At 55.7% G+C, this 20,456-nt stretch overlaps 2 protein-coding genes across 3 annotated transcripts; both read left to right on the forward strand.

The window, feature by feature from the left end:
- Nucleotides 1–1,342: 1,342 nt before the first annotated feature.
- LOC138824335 (kinesin light chain 2-like) lies at nucleotides 1,343–10,339 on the forward strand. 2 transcript variants are annotated; one of them, XM_070018151.1, is made up of 16 exons: nucleotides 1,343–1,460; nucleotides 2,148–2,452; nucleotides 4,484–4,714; nucleotides 4,819–4,888; nucleotides 5,403–5,625; nucleotides 6,103–6,190; nucleotides 6,277–6,378; nucleotides 6,460–6,633; nucleotides 6,733–6,832; nucleotides 7,564–7,613; nucleotides 7,712–7,779; nucleotides 8,192–8,300; nucleotides 8,391–8,549; nucleotides 8,624–8,748; nucleotides 8,960–9,017; nucleotides 9,413–10,339. In XM_070018151.1, exons 2-16 carry the CDS (start codon nucleotides 2,198–2,200, stop codon nucleotides 9,494–9,496), a joined length of 1,896 nt encoding a protein of 631 aa, XP_069874252.1. In that variant the 5' UTR covers nucleotides 1,343–1,460; nucleotides 2,148–2,197; the 3' UTR covers nucleotides 9,497–10,339. The 2 variants fall into 2 exon arrangements, with proteins under 2 accessions (XP_069874252.1, XP_069874253.1); XM_070018152.1 differs by having other exon boundaries at nucleotides 2,183–2,452.
- Nucleotides 10,340–10,955: 616 nt separating this feature from the next.
- Nucleotides 10,956–20,198, forward strand: LOC138824336 (ras-related protein Rab-1B). Its single transcript, XM_070018153.1, has 6 exons — nucleotides 10,956–11,070; nucleotides 12,630–12,702; nucleotides 12,991–13,086; nucleotides 13,187–13,282; nucleotides 18,572–18,703; nucleotides 18,799–20,198. The coding sequence occupies exons 1-6, from the start codon at nucleotides 11,057–11,059 to the stop codon at nucleotides 18,991–18,993; spliced, it is 606 nt and encodes a 201-aa protein (XP_069874254.1). The 5' UTR covers nucleotides 10,956–11,056; the 3' UTR covers nucleotides 18,994–20,198.
- Nucleotides 20,199–20,456: the final 258 nt, after the last annotated feature.

Below are 20,456 nucleotides of genomic sequence, written 5' to 3' on the forward strand. Positions count from 1 at the left end.
GTGGCTCAAGAAGTAGAGAGCTAGCCTTGTTCTAAAGAGCTTAGGGACAGCACCCAGGCCCAGAGTTCAATCCTCATGCCTGACCAAAAAAGAAAGAGGGGGGGGGAGAAAGAAAGAAAAAAAAGAGAGAAAGAAGAGAGAGAGAGAAAGAAAAAGAAAAAAATGAAAGAAAAGAAGAAAAGAAACACTCCAGGTGTTTGGGTAGCTAGGGTGCCAACACCAGGCCTCATTATGCAGCTTTTGTTCCTCAGGGTAGTCATCCTGCCATCACCTTCTAGAACTGTCCACCTCAAAGTGGTTAGGGGCAGTACTGATCCAGGGATGCAAAGAACCAGACCAGAAACGGGTTTGGAGAGACTTAGCCAGGCCAATAGATGTATCCTTCTGCCTTTTTGTAAACCAGTGTTTACCAAGTGCCGCCATGTCTCATACCATGTGCTAATTTGTGAGTGAACAAGACGGATGTGTGGGAAGAAACAATGAAAATGTTGGAAATATTAATGCTCTAGAGAAGGTGAAGTGCGCAGGGACTAATGAACCCCTTTGGAAGGGGGGGAGGGATCAAGGTGGGCCTCTCTGAGGAGGTATCATCTAATCTGAGCCTTAAATGACACCATCAGAGACGAAGGACAATCGTTTTGTCCTGATAATACGGTCAGCAGAATATGCCAGCCTTTTCATACGCAGGAGCACTGATCCCTTGTCCACAGAAGCGGCCTAAACGCCACAGCAAGGTGGAAGGCCGGAGGTGTGGGCCAGGGCGTAAAGCGCCTGCCAAGCAACTGCAAAGCCTGAGTTCAAAAAAAAAAAAAAAGGACGATAGAGGAAAAAGAAAATAAAAATGGGTATCTCTGAAGGGAGGAAAGGGGAGGGGGTAACGACACATGAGCGATCAGGGATGGACCGTGGCAGCACCCACTTCAAACCGGTCTTCGTGAGGCCTGAAAGCCCCCAGCCAACGGCAAGGGCTCATTGAGCCCGACTCGCTCTGGACTCTGAGGGTCCGAGACTACGCGTTGCGCCTCAGTTTCCCCCGCTGTCCCCGCTGTCCTCGCTGTCGGCCGCACAGGGTGAGCTGCTTCCAGAGCATTAGCAGGCCAGAGCCTCCAGGCGTTTCGCAGAGCCGCGGAATCCCGAGCCCGAGCTCGGGTGGGTTACCCCGCGCCTGGGGCAAGCCGACGCCCCAGGTCCTCGGCGGCCCCGCCCTCTCCCGGTGCCCCGCCCCTCCCCCGGAGCAGGCCTGGCCTGCGCGCTCCTTTAAGGCAACCAGCGGCCCACTGGAGCGTGTTTCGCCCCCTCCGACACCGCCGAGGTAGTGGCTTCACCTTTAAGGCTGCGCGGGTGCTTCTGGGAAAGCCGGCGGGATGGAGGCAGCGGGACCCGCACACCGCGGCTGGTCGGGGTGAAGCGGGGCGGGAGCCCGAGCCGGAGCGGGAGCCGGGCCTGAGCAGCAGGCGCAGGTCGGCGCGGGCTGATTGGGTCGGGACAGGGGGTCAGGCCCTAGAGTGGGGAGGGGCCGCGGCTGGGCCGAGAGGAGGGGTCGTCGTGGGCGCGGCCTGTGAGGGGAGCGGGCCTGTGGGGAGGGGACGCGGGCGGGGGGCGGGGGGGCGCGCGGGGACGAGCTTGGCGTTTTCTGAGGAGGGGCTGCCGGACCCTGCCCCGGCCTATGGGAGGGGTCGTCGTGGGCGCGGCTTGGGTCCAGAAACCCGAGAGCCTCGCCCGGCTGCCCCGCGGGCGGGTCGGGGGGAGGGGGCCGCGGAGGCCGGCCCGGGGGGGAGGGGGCCGCGGAGGCCGGCCGGGGGGGAGGGGCTCTCGGGGCCGGAGGCGCCGCCGGGAGGGACCCCGGCGGCCCCGGGCCGCCCTTTGGTGTTCCGGGTCTCGCCTCCGGGAGTCCCTGGGAACCCCCGGACTGAACCACCTCAGCTGGCCAGAGCCGGGGGTCCCGGGCGGAATCTGGATCCAGCCTCGCCCGCCGCACCGCATTGCGTCTCCCTGGCCGAGACGAAGCTGGCGCGCCCCCTGTAGGCCGAGGGCTGGCACGGTGCGAGCTGCCGTCTGGGGGACCCGGGGACCCGGGCACCCTGGGGACAGGAGTCCGGGGACAGCCGGTGTTTACCTAATCTGGGTGGACGGCGGTGTGGCCCTAGGCCCGGCGCCCGCCTGCCCTCCCCTGCCTTCACAGGCGGCAGCCACTACCATGGCCACGATGGTGCTTCCGCGGGAGGAGAAGCTGAGCCAAGATGAAATCGTGTTGGGCACCAAGGCTGTCATCCAGGGACTGGAGACTCTACGCGGAGAGCATCGTGCCCTACTGGCTCCCCTGGCCTCTCATGAGGGAGGCGGCGGCGGCGGCGGCGGCGGCGGCGGCGAGGCTGAGCCAGGCTCACAGGAGCGCTGCATCCTCCTGCGCCGCTCTCTGGAAGCCATCGAGCTGGGGCTGGGGGAGGCTCAGGTAGGTCAGTCTGGAGCACTGAGCTGGGAGGTCATCAGAGGAGTCCCGGTAACTGTATAGAAACAGGATCTGAGCTGGGAACCACCTAGCCCTTGGAAGCCCATGTTAGAGCCAAAATAAATACATTAAAGAAAAGAAGGCGTTTTGGAGGTTTCCCAGTTCTGCCCCAGGAGACCTGGAGCACTGGCACTCCCACACAGAGCTCCCGGCCCCACTGCCCCCCCCCCTACTCCCCCTGCTCAACAGGAGACCAAATAGCCTCGAACAGGAAGGGCATTCTTAAAGAAATACTCCCCTACAACTCACTCATCCATTCATTCGTTAAACTAACTTATCAAATGTCTGCTATGTGCTAAGCAGTGTGTTCATGCTAGGGAAGCAGGATCCAACGAGATAAAGTGAGTGATAAACAAGATTCCTGCCCTCAACAGATGTGGTAATACACTTGTGTAATCTTAGCACTTGGGACAATGAGGCAGAACAAGAGTTTGATGCAGCCTAGGCTACACTGTGAAATGTTACCTTAAAGTCGGGGAGGTGGGGAGAGAAAAGATGCATATGGAAAGGTCCTGAGGTGGAAGTGAGCCACTAGAGCTTCATGGCACAGGGAAGAGGAACAGAAGGCAGGAACCAGTTCATGGGGTTTATTCTCAGGAAATTAGGTATCCTTTTCTGGAAGACTCTGAAACAGGAAGGTGACATAGTTAGTCTAACTTGGGTTTTAAAAGCTTCCTTTGTGAGATTTGGAGAATAAAGGTTAGTGAGTTACAGATGGAAGCAGGTAGTGAGTGGGGAAGCAGCCACTGCATGAATTCAGCTGAGAGATGGCAACTTGGACTAACTTGATAGCCATGAGTGGCAAGAAGGGAATCAGTTTCTAGGATGTTTTGGAGGTAGGCCCAGCAGAACCTGGGAATGAAGTAAGGAGAGAAAAGGAGGACAGCATAACTTCCCTGACTTGTGCTTTATGCAAAGTCAAGGATGAGAGAACTGAGTGGTCTAGTTTTGGGGCTGCAGGGACTATATGCAGAATGAGATACTAGGAGGACACTGGGCTGGAAAGAGTCCCCATGGAAAAAGCTTTGTTCTCAGATCTTGATAGAGCCACTGCCTGGGCACATTCTATCATTTAACACTAGTAGTTTTGAAAATACCTGTCACTTAAGATATTGGCTAATCAAGGGCTGGGAAGGTGGCTCAGTGGTAGAGCGCTTGCCTTGCATGCCTGAGGCCCTGGGTTTGATTCCTCAGCACCACATAAGCAAAAAGAAAAAAGCAGGAAGTGGCGCTGTGGCTCAAGTGGTAGAGTGCTAGCCTTGAGCTGAAGAGCTGAGGGACAGCGCCCAGGCCCAGAGTTCAGGCCTTACAACTGGACCCCCCAAAAAAAATTTTTTTAAAAAAGATATTGGCTAATCAACTAGAGATTGTAGAGTCCTAGACTGCTGGGCCTTTTGGAAGGCCACTACATTGCAGGTGTGGGGAACAGGACGACATGGAGCATGCTGACAGTGAAGCCCAGTGTATAATTGGAGAAGAACAAAGGGCATGACTAGAAAGAGGAAGAAATGACCCTGCAACCTGGATTCCATGTGTGGAGCCCATCCATGCCAAGGCTCTAAGACAAGAAGAGGTTGAAAGCTCAGGAGGGGAATCAGCAGTACAGAAGGCAGAGGATGCTGGATGCTAGGGTGTCTTTCAGTAGCCTTTTGCCCATGTATGGTTCTTAAGTAACTGCTAGCCCTATCTGGGTGGCATAATGGCTGTGGCTTCCCCAGGGGAGAGAGATTCTGGGAGCTCAGGGATCTCTTCACTCATGGCTCTCAGGTTAATCTAACCTGAGTTTGAGCTCTGGACTGTGGTCTGTTTGGGACCTGGTGGGGAGTCTTCCTTGAGGGTGGGAGAACTCGTAGGCCCAGCACCCCTTCCCAAGCAGGGCCAGGCCTGATTTCTCACTCGTCCCTGGAGGCCCAGGCCGGGGTTTCAGGCTGAGGGGTGGCCAGGGCTCTGATGTTCATCTGGCTGGTTGCACAGGTAATCCTGGCACTATCAAGCCACCTGGGGGCTGTGGAGTCAGAGAAGCAGAAGCTGCGGGCTCAGGTGCGGCGCCTGGTGCAAGAGAACCAGTGGCTACGTGAGGAGCTGGCGGGGACGCAGCAGAAGCTGCAGCGCAGTGAGCAGGCAGTGGCCCAGCTGGAGGAGGAGAAGCAGCACCTGCTGTTCATGAGCCAGATTCGCAAGCTGGATGAGGATGCTTCACCAAATGTGAGCCCACCCTAGCCAGAGGCCCGGGGTGGTAGGGAACACTTAATCCCACCTGGTCCATGGGTCATCTGTCACTTTTCTTGACACCCTGTCTTCCTTCCCAGGAGGAGAAGAGTGACGTCCCCAAAGACTCTCTGGACGACCTATTCCCCAACGAGGATGAGCAGAGCCCAGGTGCAGATGGACAGTTGGCTCTGGGTGGGGGAAAAGGGTTATATGAGTCCTGGACTTTGGGACCCAGAAGTTGCTTGTTTCCATTCACAATGTCGCAGCACATTAGAATGTAAAAGGCAGATCTTCCCTGTTACATCTCACACCCCTGATCTCTGCCAGGAGCTGACATCACGGTTCAGAGTGCTGCACCTGCTGCTAGCTCCTCTCTGGGCTGACTCTGAGGGGCAGGCTTGACCATTGCAATATAGGGCTGAGCCAGCAATACTTGCTTAACTTGTGTTGTTAAACACATATGGGAGTCCATCCCACAGGTGGGAAGCTGAGTCTTGGAGGTAAGGAACTTGCTTTTGGTACAGACAGCTTTTGGAACTGTGACTTGACCCACTCTCTATGGGGAAATCCAGACCTATAAACAGGGAAATAAGCATTATGGTTAGTGACTTGCTCAGGGCAAGCTGGCATGTGCCAACACTGTCCAGTGGAAAGATGATCTAATCTGCCCTTGGCCCTGTAGCCCCCAGCCCTGGAGGAGGGGATGTGGCAGCCCAGCACGGGGGCTATGAGATCCCAGCACGGCTTCGCACTCTGCACAACCTGGTGATCCAGTACGCCTCCCAGGGCCGCTACGAAGTGGCTGTTCCCCTCTGCAAGCAGGCGCTAGAGGACCTGGAGAAGACTTCAGGCCACGACCATCCTGATGTGGCCACCATGCTGAACATCTTGGCCCTGGTCTATCGGTGAGGATCCTCTGCCCACGTTTGAAGATCCTTCCTGGGCCCTGGGCTCCAAGATCAGTTGAGAGTGGAGAGAGAAGGGACTGGGATCTAGATAGAAATAGCTTCACACATGAGTATCAAAGGTGACATGTGAGGATGCCAGGGTCCTGAGAAGTCAGCGTGACTTTTCTAGGCACCCAGGCTTGAGCAGGGGCTTTGAAAAGTTGAGTTAGAACACAAGGTTGGAAAGGCTTTCTGTTGGCAGTGATGTGAGCCTGGGCACTGGGTACTCATTGTGCATGGCTTAGAACTATGGGCATGAGGTAGGACCTCAGCAGGTAGAGTAACCTACTCAATTTCCCTTGGGCTCTTGGAGGGTGAGCAGCTAGGTTACCCACATGAATCATCGCATATGCCCACTCATCAGTGGCTGAGGGGACTACTGTCCCCTGGAACTGGGCCTCAGGCTGAAGGGCATCTCTGAATATCTACTCCTAGGGACCAAAATAAATACAAGGAGGCAGCCCACCTGCTCAATGATGCTTTAGCCATCCGGGAGAAGACACTGGGCAAGGACCACCCAGCTGTGAGTAAAGGACTAGAGGATGGGAAAGATACCTTTACCCCCTAGTTGTGGCCTAAGTCAGGTGCCTTCCTTCTCCCACCCCGCAGGTGGCTGCAACATTGAACAACCTGGCCGTTCTATATGGCAAGCGGGGCAAATATAAGGAGGCAGAGCCGCTGTGCAAGCGGGCACTGGAGATCCGGGAGAAGGTGGGAACAGATAGGGCTGTGGGTGGGGCAAGCAGGGCATCCAGGCGACTCTGAACCCAGCCATTGACTCCTCCATCCCAGGTCCTAGGCAAGTTTCACCCAGATGTGGCCAAGCAGCTCAGCAACTTGGCTTTGCTGTGCCAGAACCAGGGCAAAGCCGAAGAGGTGGAATACTACTACCGGCGGGCCCTGGAGATCTATGCCACACGCCTTGGGCCCGATGACCCCAATGTGGCCAAGACCAAGAACAACCTGGTGCACTGCGGTGGGGCAGGAGGGAGGCTGGGCAGCGGGGAGGAAGGAGTAAGCTCAGCTCCCTGCATCCTGCTCACCCTCCTGGCTCTACCCCTCTAGGCTTCTTGCTACCTGAAACAGGGCAAATACCAGGATGCAGAGATCCTGTACAAGGAAATCCTCACCCGGGCTCATGAGAAGGAGTTTGGCTCTGTCAATGGTGAGTCCATGATCATCACATGCCTCCGGCATATCCAGCATGGGGCCCCTCCCCCATGAACACAGCACTACCACAACCAAGCAGGCCCTCGTGCCTAGAATCTGGCTGGTGGCTCAGCTTCACATGTAACATGCCCTGACTGGCATGTATCTTGACAGCACACTCTAGGGGTCTCCTAGGAAACAGCCTTGTGGTCCTTGGTCATTTCCTCTTTTTTTTTTTGGTCGGCCGTGGGGCTTGAACTCTGGGCCTGGGCGCTGCCCCTCAGCTCTTCAGCTCAAGGCGAGTGTTCTACCACTTGAGCTACAGCGCCACTTCCGGTTTTCTGGTGGTTTATTGGAGATAGGTCTTTCCTGCCCGGGCTGGCTTTGAACCTCGATCCTCAGATCTCAGCCTCCTGAGTAGCTAGGATTACAGGCGTGAGCCACCAGCGCCCGGCTGGTCATTTCCTCTTGATCTCTCAGAACCTGGCCTGTCATGCAAGCCTCCTCAGAGTCCTGGGCTTACAGGCCTAAGGTGTGTAAGGCTCTGTATTTTGTCTGTGGTCCTACCCTATCTACAAACTACTCAATCTAGGCCTGTTCTCTGTGTGTCCAGAGGAGGGCCAATGATGTTTTAAGTCTGTTTCTTGTTCATTCAACAAAGCCCAACCCTGGTCCTTCCTGGGTGCTGCTGTGGCCAGCCTATTCTGAAGAAACAGGCTGGTGACATTGTCCTATCTCCTCCTCCAGGGGACAATAAACCCATCTGGATGCATGCAGAGGAACGGGAGGAGAGCAAGGTAATTCAGTGGGCAGGTGTTGGGGGAGGGTATGAGGCTGGGATATGTGGACGGGAGGGAGAGCTTCTCCCACCTCCCGCAACCATTATTTCCCCCAGGATAAGCGCCGGGACAGCGGCCCCTATGGGGAATACGGTAGCTGGTACAAGGCCTGTAAGGTTGACAGGTAAAGTCAGCAGACTGCTAGGGTAGATTGTTAATGGGGAAATGCATCTTCCCTGGGGAGGCTCAAGCTCCATACTCCATCATCTCACCCTTGGAACCTCTCCTCTGCCAACTCATTATTCAAGGCCCAGGTCACAGGCCACCTGTCCCAGGAGGGCTTTCTGCACTGGGAACAGCATGATGCTCTCCTGGGTCTCCCAGCTTTTGATCCTGTTGGCAACATCCCATGAGGGCCCAGATTTCCAGTCCTTTAGGGAGACCAGTGGGTCTAGCATACGCTGGGATATATACAAGGAAGGGGCTGGATTCTAGCTGGCTTGGTGGTTCCTCGGAGCCCAGGGTAGGCTGGCTGTTATGTAGTCCCTGGTTCTTGAGGAAACAGAGTTTGAGACCATCCTGACATCCATCCACAGCCCCACAGTCAACACCACCCTGCGCAGCTTGGGGGCCCTGTACCGGCGCCAGGGCAAGCTGGAGGCCGCACATACGTTGGAGGACTGTGCTAGCCGCAGCCGCAAGCAGGTGAGGCTTCGTGCCGGAGAGGTGGGCAGGGACCTGTGAGGCCCAGTATGTGTTCCAGTCAGGATCTGATGTTCTCTGACCCCTCCCCAGGGCCTGGACCCTGCCAGCCAGACCAAGGTGGTAGAACTGCTGAAGGATGGCAGTAGTGGGCGAGGAGACCGCCGGAGCAGCCGAGATGTGGCTGGAGGTTCAGGGCCTCGGTCTGAGTCGGACCCGGAGGAGGCGGGGCCTGCAGCTGAGTGGAGCGGGGTGAGTGTGAGGGCCAGGATGGGCCAGGGGCTAGTGTAGCCAGTGTGGCCTAGAGACAACCTTGCCACCCATAGGATGGCAGCGGCTCATTACGGCGCAGCGGCTCCTTTGGAAAGCTCCGGGATGCCCTAAGACGCAGCAGTGAGATGCTGGTGAAGAAGCTACAAGGGGGTGGTCCCCAGGAGCCCCCTAACCCCAGGTGAGCCCCATACCTAGGGTAAGCCTCTCCAGACCCAATGACCCCAGGCCATCTCTTAACCCAAGTGTATCCTTTTGGCCCCACGTGACCTCCCCACCTCTCTGGTCTACTCCCACCAAGTCTGTCCCCCTTCTCTGCTCTCCCTCCCCAGCCTTCCCCCACTCCCGCCCTATCCCACCACGGGCAGTGCTCAGACATTCTTTTCCCTTAGGATGAAGCGGGCCAGTTCCCTCAATTTCCTCAACAAGAGTGTGGAAGAGCCAGTCCAGGTAGGGGTTTGGGGTACATGGGACTAGGTAGCCCAGGCCCAGGCCCCGCCCCAGAGCCCTGGGACACACATCTACATATGTTGCTGCTCAGCTTCTGACATGTCTCATCATCCAGCAATGAGTCTGTCCCCATCCCAGTCTGCTTTGGGCCAGACAGCAGGGAGAAAGAAGAAGGGCCCACAACCCCTGCCCTGGGGTGGAATTATAATCTGTCAATGCCAACACAGTAACTGTGGAGGTGGCAGGAGTGAAGCCCAGCAGTGGCCTCCGGCCATTTCTGCCTCTGCCCAGTCCCTGGGATTCCCATTTGGCTTCCATGAGGGCCTTGCTGGGACTGAGGAAGGGAACACAGTTGCAGCAGCATGGAGCTGAGACTCCTGCCCCTCTGCCCACAGCCTGGAGGCACAGGTCTTTCTGACAGCCGCACCCTCAGCTCCAGCTCCATGGACCTCTCCCGACGAAGCTCCCTTGTGGGCTAATCCTGAAGGGGCAGCCAGAATCTACCCAGCACCCCCCGACCCCAGCCCTGCGCATGGGCCTGCTGCTTGTCCCACCGTCTCTCCCAAGGACCCGTTTTTTCTGTTCAATCTCAGGGTAACCCCTCCCTTGTCATCTCAGCCTGGGCCCTGGAGGCCGAGCCTGCCCGCTCCAGCTCTACCCCTTATTTATTCTTTCAGCAGGGCCCCCTCTTTCCTGATTGGGGGTCAGTGGTAGTGGCTGACTGGAGTCTCCCAAGATAGAGACTCCCCCTTCATGGCCTGCTTACCCCAGACCCCAGAGTCAAGAACACTAAGCATCTGCCCTCCGTCGACACTCCTGCCTCCCTTCCGGCCGTTGCTTCTGTATATAGAGAAATAAGTTATTGGCCGTGTCCCTTCCCTCAGTCCACGGTACTGTCCGGGCCTCCATTAGCCCCGTCCTTCCCCAGTGGTACCACCCAGGCCTTAATCACTCCCATTCCACGCGGTGGTATCTTCCAGGCTCGATATTCTCAGAGCGGCACCTCCCCAAAGGGTGCACCTGGCCTCTGAGAGATGTGCCCCACCCAGCCTGGTTCTGTGCCCTAGGACGGAGGGCCTTGGCCCGTCCCCGCCGGGCCCTGCGCTGCACCCCGGCCATATGCACTGCCCCTCCTGCCCAGGCACGGCCTGGCCCCGCCCAGGGCGCCATGTCCAGCCATCCCCACGCCTCCCATGCCCGCAGCTTCTCGCCAGGGCCAGCGACGGCCTCCAGTGGCAAGAGGGGCTGCCCCAGAGGTGGGGTGAGGCGGTCGCTCTCTATTTTCAGATGTTGCTGTAGAAATAAAGACGGTTTGAATCTGAGCCAGGCTGGTTTTGAAGCGGAGGCCCAAGGCCCCCAGCGTCTCCAGGTTGGGGTGGGGTTGCACCAAGTCCTGCCCCGCGATGCTGGAACCAGTTCTGTACCCCTGCCTGGGAAGTGTTTAGAGGCACCAGCAGTGCGGAATTTCTCCTAAAGCTTTCGCTTTTGGGGTTCAAGAGTGCGGCCTTTGATGAGCTCGGCCCCATAGTACAAGACCAGTTTAGTGGTGATAGCCTGGAGCTGCGGGTGACTTAAAGGTGCCCAGCACAGGAATAACCCTGGAGAAGTGAACTTTTACTGGTCCTGCTAATACACACGTCAGTGCTCACAACCTCGAGTCGACGGGGCAGGATGGCAGCCCTCTGTTCGAGGGAAGTGGAAAGTGCCGAGCCCGGGTCTCCGGGGCCGGGGTGGGAGCGCTCGGAGCGCAGTCCCTTCATCCGTTCTGAGATTGGACTACAGGCCCCAGAAGGCAGCGCGCCGCCAGCGTTCGGGCGCGTGACCGCTCGCGCTCCTCGGGCTGCGCCTGCGCAGGCGGGAGTAAGTTGGACACTCGAGAGAGACTACAAGTTCCGGGAGGCAGCGCGGCACGACCGAAGTCGAGAGTGTTTACGCCTGCGCGATGCGGGAGGGGCGTCTAAGGCGGAGCGGCCACCATCTTGGAACGGGAGGCGGAGCAGAGCTGACTGGGAGCCACCGAGCGGGCCGCCGCCGCCGCCATGAACCCCGAATAGTGAGTGAGCCCCGCCCGCGCCGTCCGGCGCAGCCTCGATCCCGAGTGCGGGGCTGCACGCTTACTGGGATTGTCTGGCCTGGGTCAGAACTGCGCGGCGCCCCCCCCACATCCGGGTCTCTCTTCCGCTGACTCCCCCCTCACATCCGGGTTCTGCCCCTCCTCCTGGGGGGTCCTCAGGACCCCAGCTCGACACCCCTACTCCTGGCGCCCGGGGCCTACAGGCGGCAACCCCGAAGGGCAGCACTTGAAGCCCGAGATACTGGTCTAGTAGGCCTCGGTCGGGCCACCAGCAGCTCCACTCTCCCCAGGCCTCAGTTTCCCCCGCTGCTTGTCCCACGAACCCGGTGATTTAGAGCCTCTCAACAGTTTCTGGTTTCGAGTTAAGACTCAGGCACTTTCGGTTGGGTCGTGAACTTCTCTGCCCTTGCTTTTCTTCTGGACACAGTTCTCTGAACTGGCAGGGTCTGGCACAGACCCTCAAAGACCCCAGGAATCCCTTGGTTCGCATCCCCTGCAGGTCCTCTTCTCCAGGGCTGCCGCCTTGCCCTTGCCTGGGTCGCTCTTCTCTCCGGCGGTCTGTCCTTTCCTGCCCTCTTACCTTCACTCAGGCCTCCAGCGCCACCTTCTCACCCTTTTCCCTCCGCTGTCACATTGCCAGAGAACTTTAGGTGAATGTAGAATTTGCTTTCCCCACGCAGGACGATTCTGTGCTCCTCAAATGCTTCACTTCTTGGTAGCTCGCTGCGGGTTATGGCCCTCATCTCATGCCTTGCATTTCTACTTTTCCCCAAGTATCAGTTGCCTTCTTCCTCTTCTGCCACTTCCTTTTTCTTCTCCAGCTCCACACCTCAGATTCCCTTGGAGAAGAGTGAACCTCAGCAGGATTGGAAGGGGAAATAAAGGAAGCAGTAGGCTCTTAGAGTTTTCAGCCGGGTAACACGGCAGGTCACTTCCCTTCTCTTAACTCCTGGTTTCCTCATTAGTTGGAAATCATAACATTGCCTTCATCGAACTGTTGTGAGGGTTTAATGTGAGGATGCATTTGAAGTACAGCTCAGTATTAAGTGCTATTATTGCCACACATGGATTGCCCCTGGTTGGTGATTTTATAACAAGCTCTTTAGGTAGATTTTTCTCTAGGTAGTTTTGGGCTGGGCCCTAGAATCCATTTCTGGGCCTTCCCCTACACACACCACAAGGCAGAGTGTGGCTTTCCAAAATAACACCTCCTGAATAGAATCGTGGAATCTTACCAGGAAGCAGGGAAGGATATCCGGTTTTGCTACCTCATTGATTGTGACTCTGGGCAAGTCAGTTCCCTCTCTGTGCCTCAGTTTCCTTCTCCATAGAGTGGGAATGCACACTCGGCAGACTGAGGACCCTGTGGGCTAGCTTGTTGCAAGTGAGGGGCTCCACCCTCTCTTTTCAGGTCTGGTGGATGTGGTGAGCACCAAACCAAAGCATGACTCAGTGTGGGGGGATGCTGTAGTGGTAACCCCAAGATGATGAGGTGGGCTCCCTCCCTTCCTTTATATTTTCCCATCCTCTCTTTCCAGTGACTACCTGTTTAAGCTGCTTTTGATTGGTGACTCGGGTGTAGGCAAGTCATGCCTGCTCCTTCGGTTTGCTGTGAGTAAGAAGCCCCTTCCCTGTACCATCCTTCTGAGGTCTTGGCTTGCTGCTGGGAGGGAGAAAGGTGTCCCTGGGGGCATAGTAGGTACAAGACCTGGGGACGAAGCAGGAGGTTTCAGGTCCTGCCAGAACAAGGGTACAGGGCTGGCAAGTTGGGGTGCTCAGAGCTGGGCCTTGAGGGTTAGGAGCCCATCTAGGGCAGGAGGCTGGGGGTGGGGGGAGAGGCTTTCCAAATGGGCCTTAGGCCCGTTCATTCAGGCCACTTCACTGGCGCCAAACTTTCAGGATGATACATACACAGAGAGCTACATCAGCACCATCGGGGTGGACTTCAAGATCCGAACCATTGAGCTGGATGGCAAAACCATCAAACTTCAGATTGTGAGTGTGGCTTTCCTCTAGATGTTGAGACAGAAATATGTGCATTGAGAAGATGGGGCTTATATTGGGCTGACCTGCCCCTCTCCATACTGTCTTGTAGTGGGACACAGCTGGTCAGGAACGGTTCCGGACCATCACTTCTAGCTACTACCGGGGAGCTCATGGCATCATCGTGGTGTATGACGTCACTGACCAGGTATTACTGAACTTCTCCTCTCCATCTTTGCCTCTTCAACCTTGAAGGGTAGTTGTTGTTGTAATTGTTGTTGTTGTAGTTGTTGTTGTACCAGTACTGGGGCTTAAACTCCAGGCCTAGTGGTCTCACTCAGCATTTTTCGCTCAGGGCTTGTGTTCTACCACTTGAACCACCTCTCCACTTCCAGCTTTTTGGTGGTTAATTGGAGATAAGAGTCTGAATGATTTGTCTAGGCTGGCTTCAAACTTCCATTCTCGGATCTCAATCTCCTGACTAGCTACCATTATAGGTATGAGCCCACAGTATACGGATAACATTAGGGGATTTTGTTTGTTTGTGCAGATACTAGAGTTTGGACTCAGGACCTGGGCTCTGTCTTGTAGCTTTTTTGCTCAAGACTAGTGCTCAACTGCTTGAATCACAGCTTCTAGTTTTTTTGATGGTTAATTGGAGAAAAGTTCCCAGGCCCTGAGTTCAAGCCCCAGGACCAGCTCAAAATAAATAAATAAGTCTCACAGACTTCCTGCCCTGGCTGCCCTGTGATCCTCAGCTTTCAGACTCTGGAGTAGAAAGAATTACAGATATGAGCCACCAACACCTTGTTAAGCTTAGGTTTTGCTGCTTGCTTCTTTTTGTGCTTTCCATCTTTTCCCTGCTTCCTGGAAAGGAGACTGTACTCTGACTCATTCTACAAGGAAAACAGTCACAGAAATGGAGCTTTCTGAGGCCCTGATGAAGGGTCTTGGCAGAACCAAGCCTTACGCCTCCCCTCCCTGCATCTCATTCCGGTTCTGTACCTTCTAGGCACTGTGTTGTTGTTGTTGTTGTTTGTTTATTTTTTTGTTTTTGGGGGGGGTCCAGTCATGGGGCCTGAACTCTGGGCCTGGGTGCTGTCCCTTAGCTCCTCAGCTCAAGGCTAACACTCTACCACTTGAGCCACAGCACCACTTCCGGCTTTTTTCTTTTTGCTTATGTGGTGCTGAGGAATCGAACCCAGGGCCTCATGCATGCAAGGCAAGCACTCTACCACTGAGCCACTTTCCCAGCCCCTAAGCGCTGTGTTTTGTTGGGCTTTAGTTAGAGGTTAACCTGTGTGTGAGGGCTGTGGCTTCCTGTGTGAAGACATTGAAGGGAGCAAGCAACTAGAAGGCGTTAGACAAGAAAGTAAGGGAGCACTGAGCCCTGTGTGAGCAGAGGTCCAGCACCCCATGTTCACTGCAGTGTCTTCAATCACATGTTCCTGGCAGTAGTGGCATCAGAAACCATCCTTCCAGGGGCTGGGAAGGTGGCTCAGTGGTAGAACGCTTGCCTTGCATGCATGAGGCCCTGAGTTCGATTCCTCAGCACCACATAAGCAAAAAGAAAAAAGGTGAAGTGGTGCTGTGGCTCAAGTGGTAGAGCACTAGCCTTGAGCTGAAGAGCTGAGGGACAGCGCCCAGGCCGAGTTCAGGCCCCCGACCGGACCCAAAAAAAAACAACATCAGAAAAGAAACCATCCTTCCAGTCAGGCGCCGGTGACTCACGCCTGTCATCCTAGCTACTCAGGAGGCTGAGATCTAGGGTCATGGTTCAAAGCCAGCCTAGCAGGAAAGCCCGTGGGACTCCTATCTCCAGTAAACCACCAGAAAACCAGAAGTGGTGCAGTGGCTCAAGTGGTAGAGTGCTAGCCTTAAGCTGAAGAGCTCAGGAACAGTGCCCAGGCCCAGAGTTCAAGACCCAGACTGACCAAAAAACAAAAACCATGAAACCATTCTTCCGTATTTTAAGCTTGCAGACTTCATAATGTTTGCCTTTCTTTCTTCTTTTTTTTTTTTTTGTGGTGGTGGTGGTCGCGGTGGTACTGGGGTTTGAATTTATGGCCTCACACTTGCTAGGCAGGCAACCTACTGCTGAGCTGCCCTCTGCCAGCCCCAGCACCACCCTTTTTTTTGTGCCAGCCCTACGGCCTGAACTCAGGACCTGGGTTCTGTCACTGAGCTTTTTTTTGCTCAATGCTAGTCCTCTACACTTGAGCCACAGCTCCACTTTTGGAGTCTCACAGACTTTCCTATCTGAGCTGGCTTTGAGCTGCAATCCTCAGATCTCAGCTTCCTAAGTAGCTAGGATTATAGGCATGAGCTACAGGTGCCCAGCTTGCCTGGCCCCAGCCCTTCCTCCCCCCACATCTACCCTGTTGTGGTCTGGTGCCCTGCTGGTGGTCATAGAACTTGAACTCAGGTCCTAGGGTACTGTCCTGGAGCTCTTTTTTGCTCAAGGCTAGCACTCTACCCGAGACACAGCTCTGCTTCCACTTTTCTGGTAGACAATTGGAGATAAATGTCTCATGGACTTTCCTGCCTGGGCTGGCTTTAAACAGCCAAACTTAGTTCTCAGCCTCCTGAATAATTAGAATTACAGGTATGAGCCATCAGCATCTACGTATGTCTTCATAATCTTAACCCGTACCTGTGCTTCCTAGATCAAAAACTTGAAGAGGTGTTATGTAATGTCTCTCCATCAGGAATGGCCAGAGTTAGAGCCCAGTGTTCCTGGCTTTAATCAACTCCTTCTCTGCCCTTGGACACCTCCCCTGAGCTTCAGACCATCTGCAGAACTCAGCTGTTCCCAGCCTGGGCTCACCATCTCTCCCCACATTGTTTCCTACATCCTTATCTTTGTAATGTCATCCCTATGGGCCTGACCAGAAACTTTCCTTCCCATCAGCCTCAAGGCCCCTTTATTCTGTCCCATCATCTCAAATCTGTCCCCTCATAATAGCAGTGATGAGGATAATAGTAGCTCTTGCTAATTAAGCACTTGTTTTGAGACGGGCCTGCATTCATTCTCTTGCACAAACAAAAACCCTGCCAGAGGTGCTGCTTTATATAATAGAGAAAACTAAAACTCAGAGGGGTCAGGTGACATGCCTAAAGTTACACAGTAATTGACTGAGCCTGGGTTCTACCCAGCAGAGCCTGACTCCAAGCCTGTTTGCTTCCCGGCCACATTCTCTTTTTTTTGGGGGGGGGGGGGTCGTGGGGCCTGAACTCTGGGCCTGGGCGCTGTCCCTCAGCTCTTCAGCTCAAGGCTAGTGCTCTACCACTTGAGCCACAGCGCCACTTCCAGCTTTTTTCTTTTTGCTTATGTGGTGCTGAGGAATCGAACCCAGGGCCTCATGCATGCAAGGCAAATGCTCTACCACTGAGCCACCTTCCCAGCCTCCCCCCCCCCCGCCACATTCTCTAGCACAGATCTAGATTATTCTAACCATCTCCCAGTTGGTCGCCATTTTCTTGCTGGTCTGCTTTCATACTGTGCCCAGAAAAATCTTTCCAGACCACAAGTGTTAGTCTGCTGTTCATCGTCAGAGAACCGCTGCTCTTCCGGTCTTAGCCAAGCTGAGATCCTTTGAGTTCTGGCCTTCCCACCTCAGGGTCTGCAGCAGCCCCCTTTTCCCACTCCCCACTCCTCTTGCTTGCCAGCTATCTCCTCCCCTGCTACCAGTCCTGGCCCTCCCTGGCTTCTAACCATCTTACTGTAGAGTGTGTTTTGCTCTGTTCCTCAACTGCTCCCTGAATGCCTTGGGGCAGGCCCTGGTTTGAGTTCCCCGTTTTGCACCCAGCACAGAGCCCGGCTTGGGGCACGACAGGAAGTATACATTAGAGCCCAGTGTGCCTCAGAGAAGGAAAAGCAGCTGGAGCTTGAGTGCCGGCCTTTGTCTGGGATGTCGAGCTGCTGGCAGCATCTGTGCCCCATTGAGGAGACGGTTGGTGCCAGAAGTAGAATGAATGTTCAGCTCTGTGCCTGGGACGCCCATTTCCTAACGGTCGCTGTGAAGACCCTCTTCCTCCCATGGGACTTAAAGGGATGGCGTGGCAGGGAGTTCAGCCTAGCCTGGGTGAAGCCTTCAATTCAGTCCTAGCATTGAACAAAACAAAAACCTCAGGGCTGGGAAGGTGGCTCAGTGGTAGAGTGCTTGCCTTGCATGCATGAAGCCCTGAGTTCGATTCCTCAGCACCACATAAGCGGAAAAAGCCGGAAGTGGCACTGTGGCCCAAGTGGTAGAGTGCTAGCCTTGAACTGAATAACTCAGGGACAGCACCCAGGCCCAGAGTTCAAGTCCCACAACCAACAAGGAAAAAAAAGACCCTCAAAACCCTTAAATGGATGTAAGACCACTGTGGGGCTTGGTAATTCTCACTGACCTGCATGTCCTCTGCCTTTTTCCCCTTTTGTCTGCCCTTCGCCTGATGTCTTATATGTGGTTAGGCCCTAGACTTAGGTTCCAGGAAGGACAGCAGCAGCACTGGATACCCTGTAGGCTTAGGCAGCTGTGTAATGTTGGGGCTGCTGGCCGGCAGCTGGGCTGTGCTGAGCATTTTTTTTATTTTTTTGGTGCCAGTCCTATGGCTTGAACTTGGAGCCTGGGCTCTGTCCCTGAGCTTTTGTATCAAGGCTAGTGTTCTACCACTTGAGCCACAGCTCTACTTCTGGCTTTTTTGGTGGTTAATTGGAGATAGTCTTGTGGGCTTTCCTGCCTGGGCTGGTTTAGAATTATGACCCTTAGATCTGAGCCTCCTGAGTAACTGGGATTATAGACATGCACCATCAGTGCCTGGCTTGATCTTTTGTCTTGATTTTGGTTTAGTTTTGTGCCGGTACTGATCTTGAACTCAGGGACTGGGCTCTGTTGTTTAGCTTGTGTGTGTGTGTGTGTTTGTCAGTTGTGGGGCTTGAACTCAAGGCATGGGCCCTGTCCCTGAGCTTTTTTGCACAAGACTAATGCTTTACCACTTAAGCTATAGCATCACTTCCACTTTTTTGGTGGTTAATTAGAGATAAGTGTCTCATAGACCCTCCTGCCCAGGATGGCTTCCAATTGTGATCCTCAGATCTCAGCCTCTTGAGTAGCTAGAATTACAGGCATGGGCCACAAGCACCTAGCTCCCTTAGCTTTTTTGTTCAAGGCTGATACTTTACCACTTGAACCACAGCTCTAACTTTTGGCATTTTGATGGTAAAAGACAAGAGTCTGATAGACTTTCTTTGCCTGGGCTGGCTTTGAACCATGATTCTTAGATCTCAGCCTCCTGAGTAGCTAGGATTACAGGCATGAGCCATGGTACCCAACTTTGGGGGCTAGGTTTCTTTGATCCCGTAAGGAGAAAAGGCTAAAGGCGAGGAGGTTTCCTCAGGTCTCCGAGCTCAGTGCCTCTCCCTCAAAGGAGAGGCCTGTTCTTTGAGGCCCTGGGGAGGGGATGGGGGGACTAAAGTTGGAAGCTCAGTAACTCCGGACTCTGGGCCCTCCAGGAATCCTACGCCAATGTGAAGCAGTGGCTGCAGGAGATAGACCGCTATGCCAGCGAGAATGTCAATAAGCTCCTGGTGGGCAACAAGAGCGACCTCACCACCAAGAAGGTTGTGGATAACACCACAGCCAAGGTGAGCAGGCTTGTCCAGGCTGAGGGGCTGGGTGGGGGCAGGGGCTGTATCCCTCATCTTCCTCTCTCTCCCTCTTTCTCCTCTCCCTTGGGCAGGAGTTTGCAGACTCTCTGGGCATCCCCTTCCTGGAGACAAGTGCCAAGAATGCCACCAACGTGGAGCAGGCGTTCATGACCATGGCTGCTGAGATCAAAAAGCGGATGGGGCCAGGGGCGGCCTCCGGGGGTGAACGGCCCAACCTCAAGATCGACAGCACCCCTGTGAAACCAGCTAGCGGTGGCTGTTGCTAGGAGGGGCCCTTGGGATGGGACAGGAGGGAATGCCTTCTCCAGATGATGCCCCTAGAGGGCGCAGGAGATGCCTCTCCCTCTCCTGGGGCATTTGAGTCTGTGGCTTTGGGGCGTCCTGGGCTCCCCATCTCCCTTTGGCCCATCTGCCTGCTGCCCTGAGCCCCGGTTCTGTCAGGGCCCCCAAGGGAGAACATACAGGACCTGTGGCTGGGGTAGGCACGGGGGGCTGCTCTGCTGCTGCCTCTAGGTACCTTGAAAAGATGCTCCTCCACGCACCTTCCTTTGGAATGAGGGCTCCACTGTCTGTCTCCCCACCTCTATGTATGCTGCACTGGGTTTCTCTCCTTCCTCCCCTCTCCCTTTCCCAGGAGCTGAGGGCCTGCCTGGCCTTTGCCGCCCCTGGCTGCATTCAGTGGCCACGGTGTCCAGGAGCCCAAACCCAGGGTCCTGGGCCAGACCTCAGGATGGGCATGGTGGCTGAGGGGCCCCAGCAGCCCAGCCTTTCCCCAGCCTCCCGCCCCCTCCCACACTCACAGCCTGAGCCGTCCAGCTGCGGTGGGGTCTGAGCACAGCCAGGTAGGTGGGCGGGCAGCCTGGCTGGGCCTGTGTCTCCGTCACACAGGGAGCCTGCTCCTGCCTCCCCCTGCCCTGCCAGAGCCAGGCCCGTGCGAGGCCTGCCCACCGTGCCCCTTTGTCCCCAAGGCAGGCGGAGGCGGAAGGCCCACCGTGCCAGAGGCCTGGCACCAGCCTTAACCCTCACTTTGCCAGCATCGCCCTTTCCCTGAGGCAGCGCCTCTGGCTTATTCCTTCATCCTGAGAGCCTAGGGCCAGAGCCGCCTCTCCACCGCTACTTCTCTGGGGGAGTGGGGCTGCCTCCCAGCATTGGGGGTGTCTCTGCCATCTCTTCCTGCCCAGGATCCCGGCCTCTGCCCTTCAGCACAGCTGCTTCTTGCAGAAAACCAACCGTTGGTCTCTAAGAAGCCATGTCCCTCAGTGCTGTCTCTTGCCTGTCCCCCCACGCCTGCCCTGTCCTCCCCTCCAGCTTGTATTTAAATCCCCCGGGGCTGCCCCTGAGGGGCCCCTTCTCCCCTCTGGTGTCATGTCAGGCATTTTGCAAGGAAAAGCCACTTGGGGAAAGACGGAAAAGGATTAAAAATAATAAATTTCCACTGGCCCTTGGACGAGCCAAGGGTTTTTGCAAGGAAGTGTGCTGGCCGAGTGTGGTCTGTGGTCCGGGTCTGTCTTTGGGGGGGGAGGGGACCGGACACCACGCACGGGGGTCCTGGCTTGGGCTGTGTCCCGAAGTTGCAGGTGAAAGCCCTTGACCCACATACCGGGCCGGGGAGCGGGAGGCCTGCGCGATGGCGCGTCCCCCAGGGCCCAGCACGGATCTGTCAGAGGGAGGCGGGCACGCGGCCATCAGCGAGAACCCGGGGAGCCGCTGCCAGCACCCCCGGGCCCGG

This window comes from Dipodomys merriami, unplaced genomic scaffold (assembly GCF_024711535.1).
Source record: "Dipodomys merriami isolate MVZ:Mamm:240054 unplaced genomic scaffold, mDipMer1.0.p SCAF_128, whole genome shotgun sequence".
Taxonomy (NCBI): Eukaryota; Metazoa; Chordata; class Mammalia; order Rodentia; family Heteromyidae; genus Dipodomys; species Dipodomys merriami.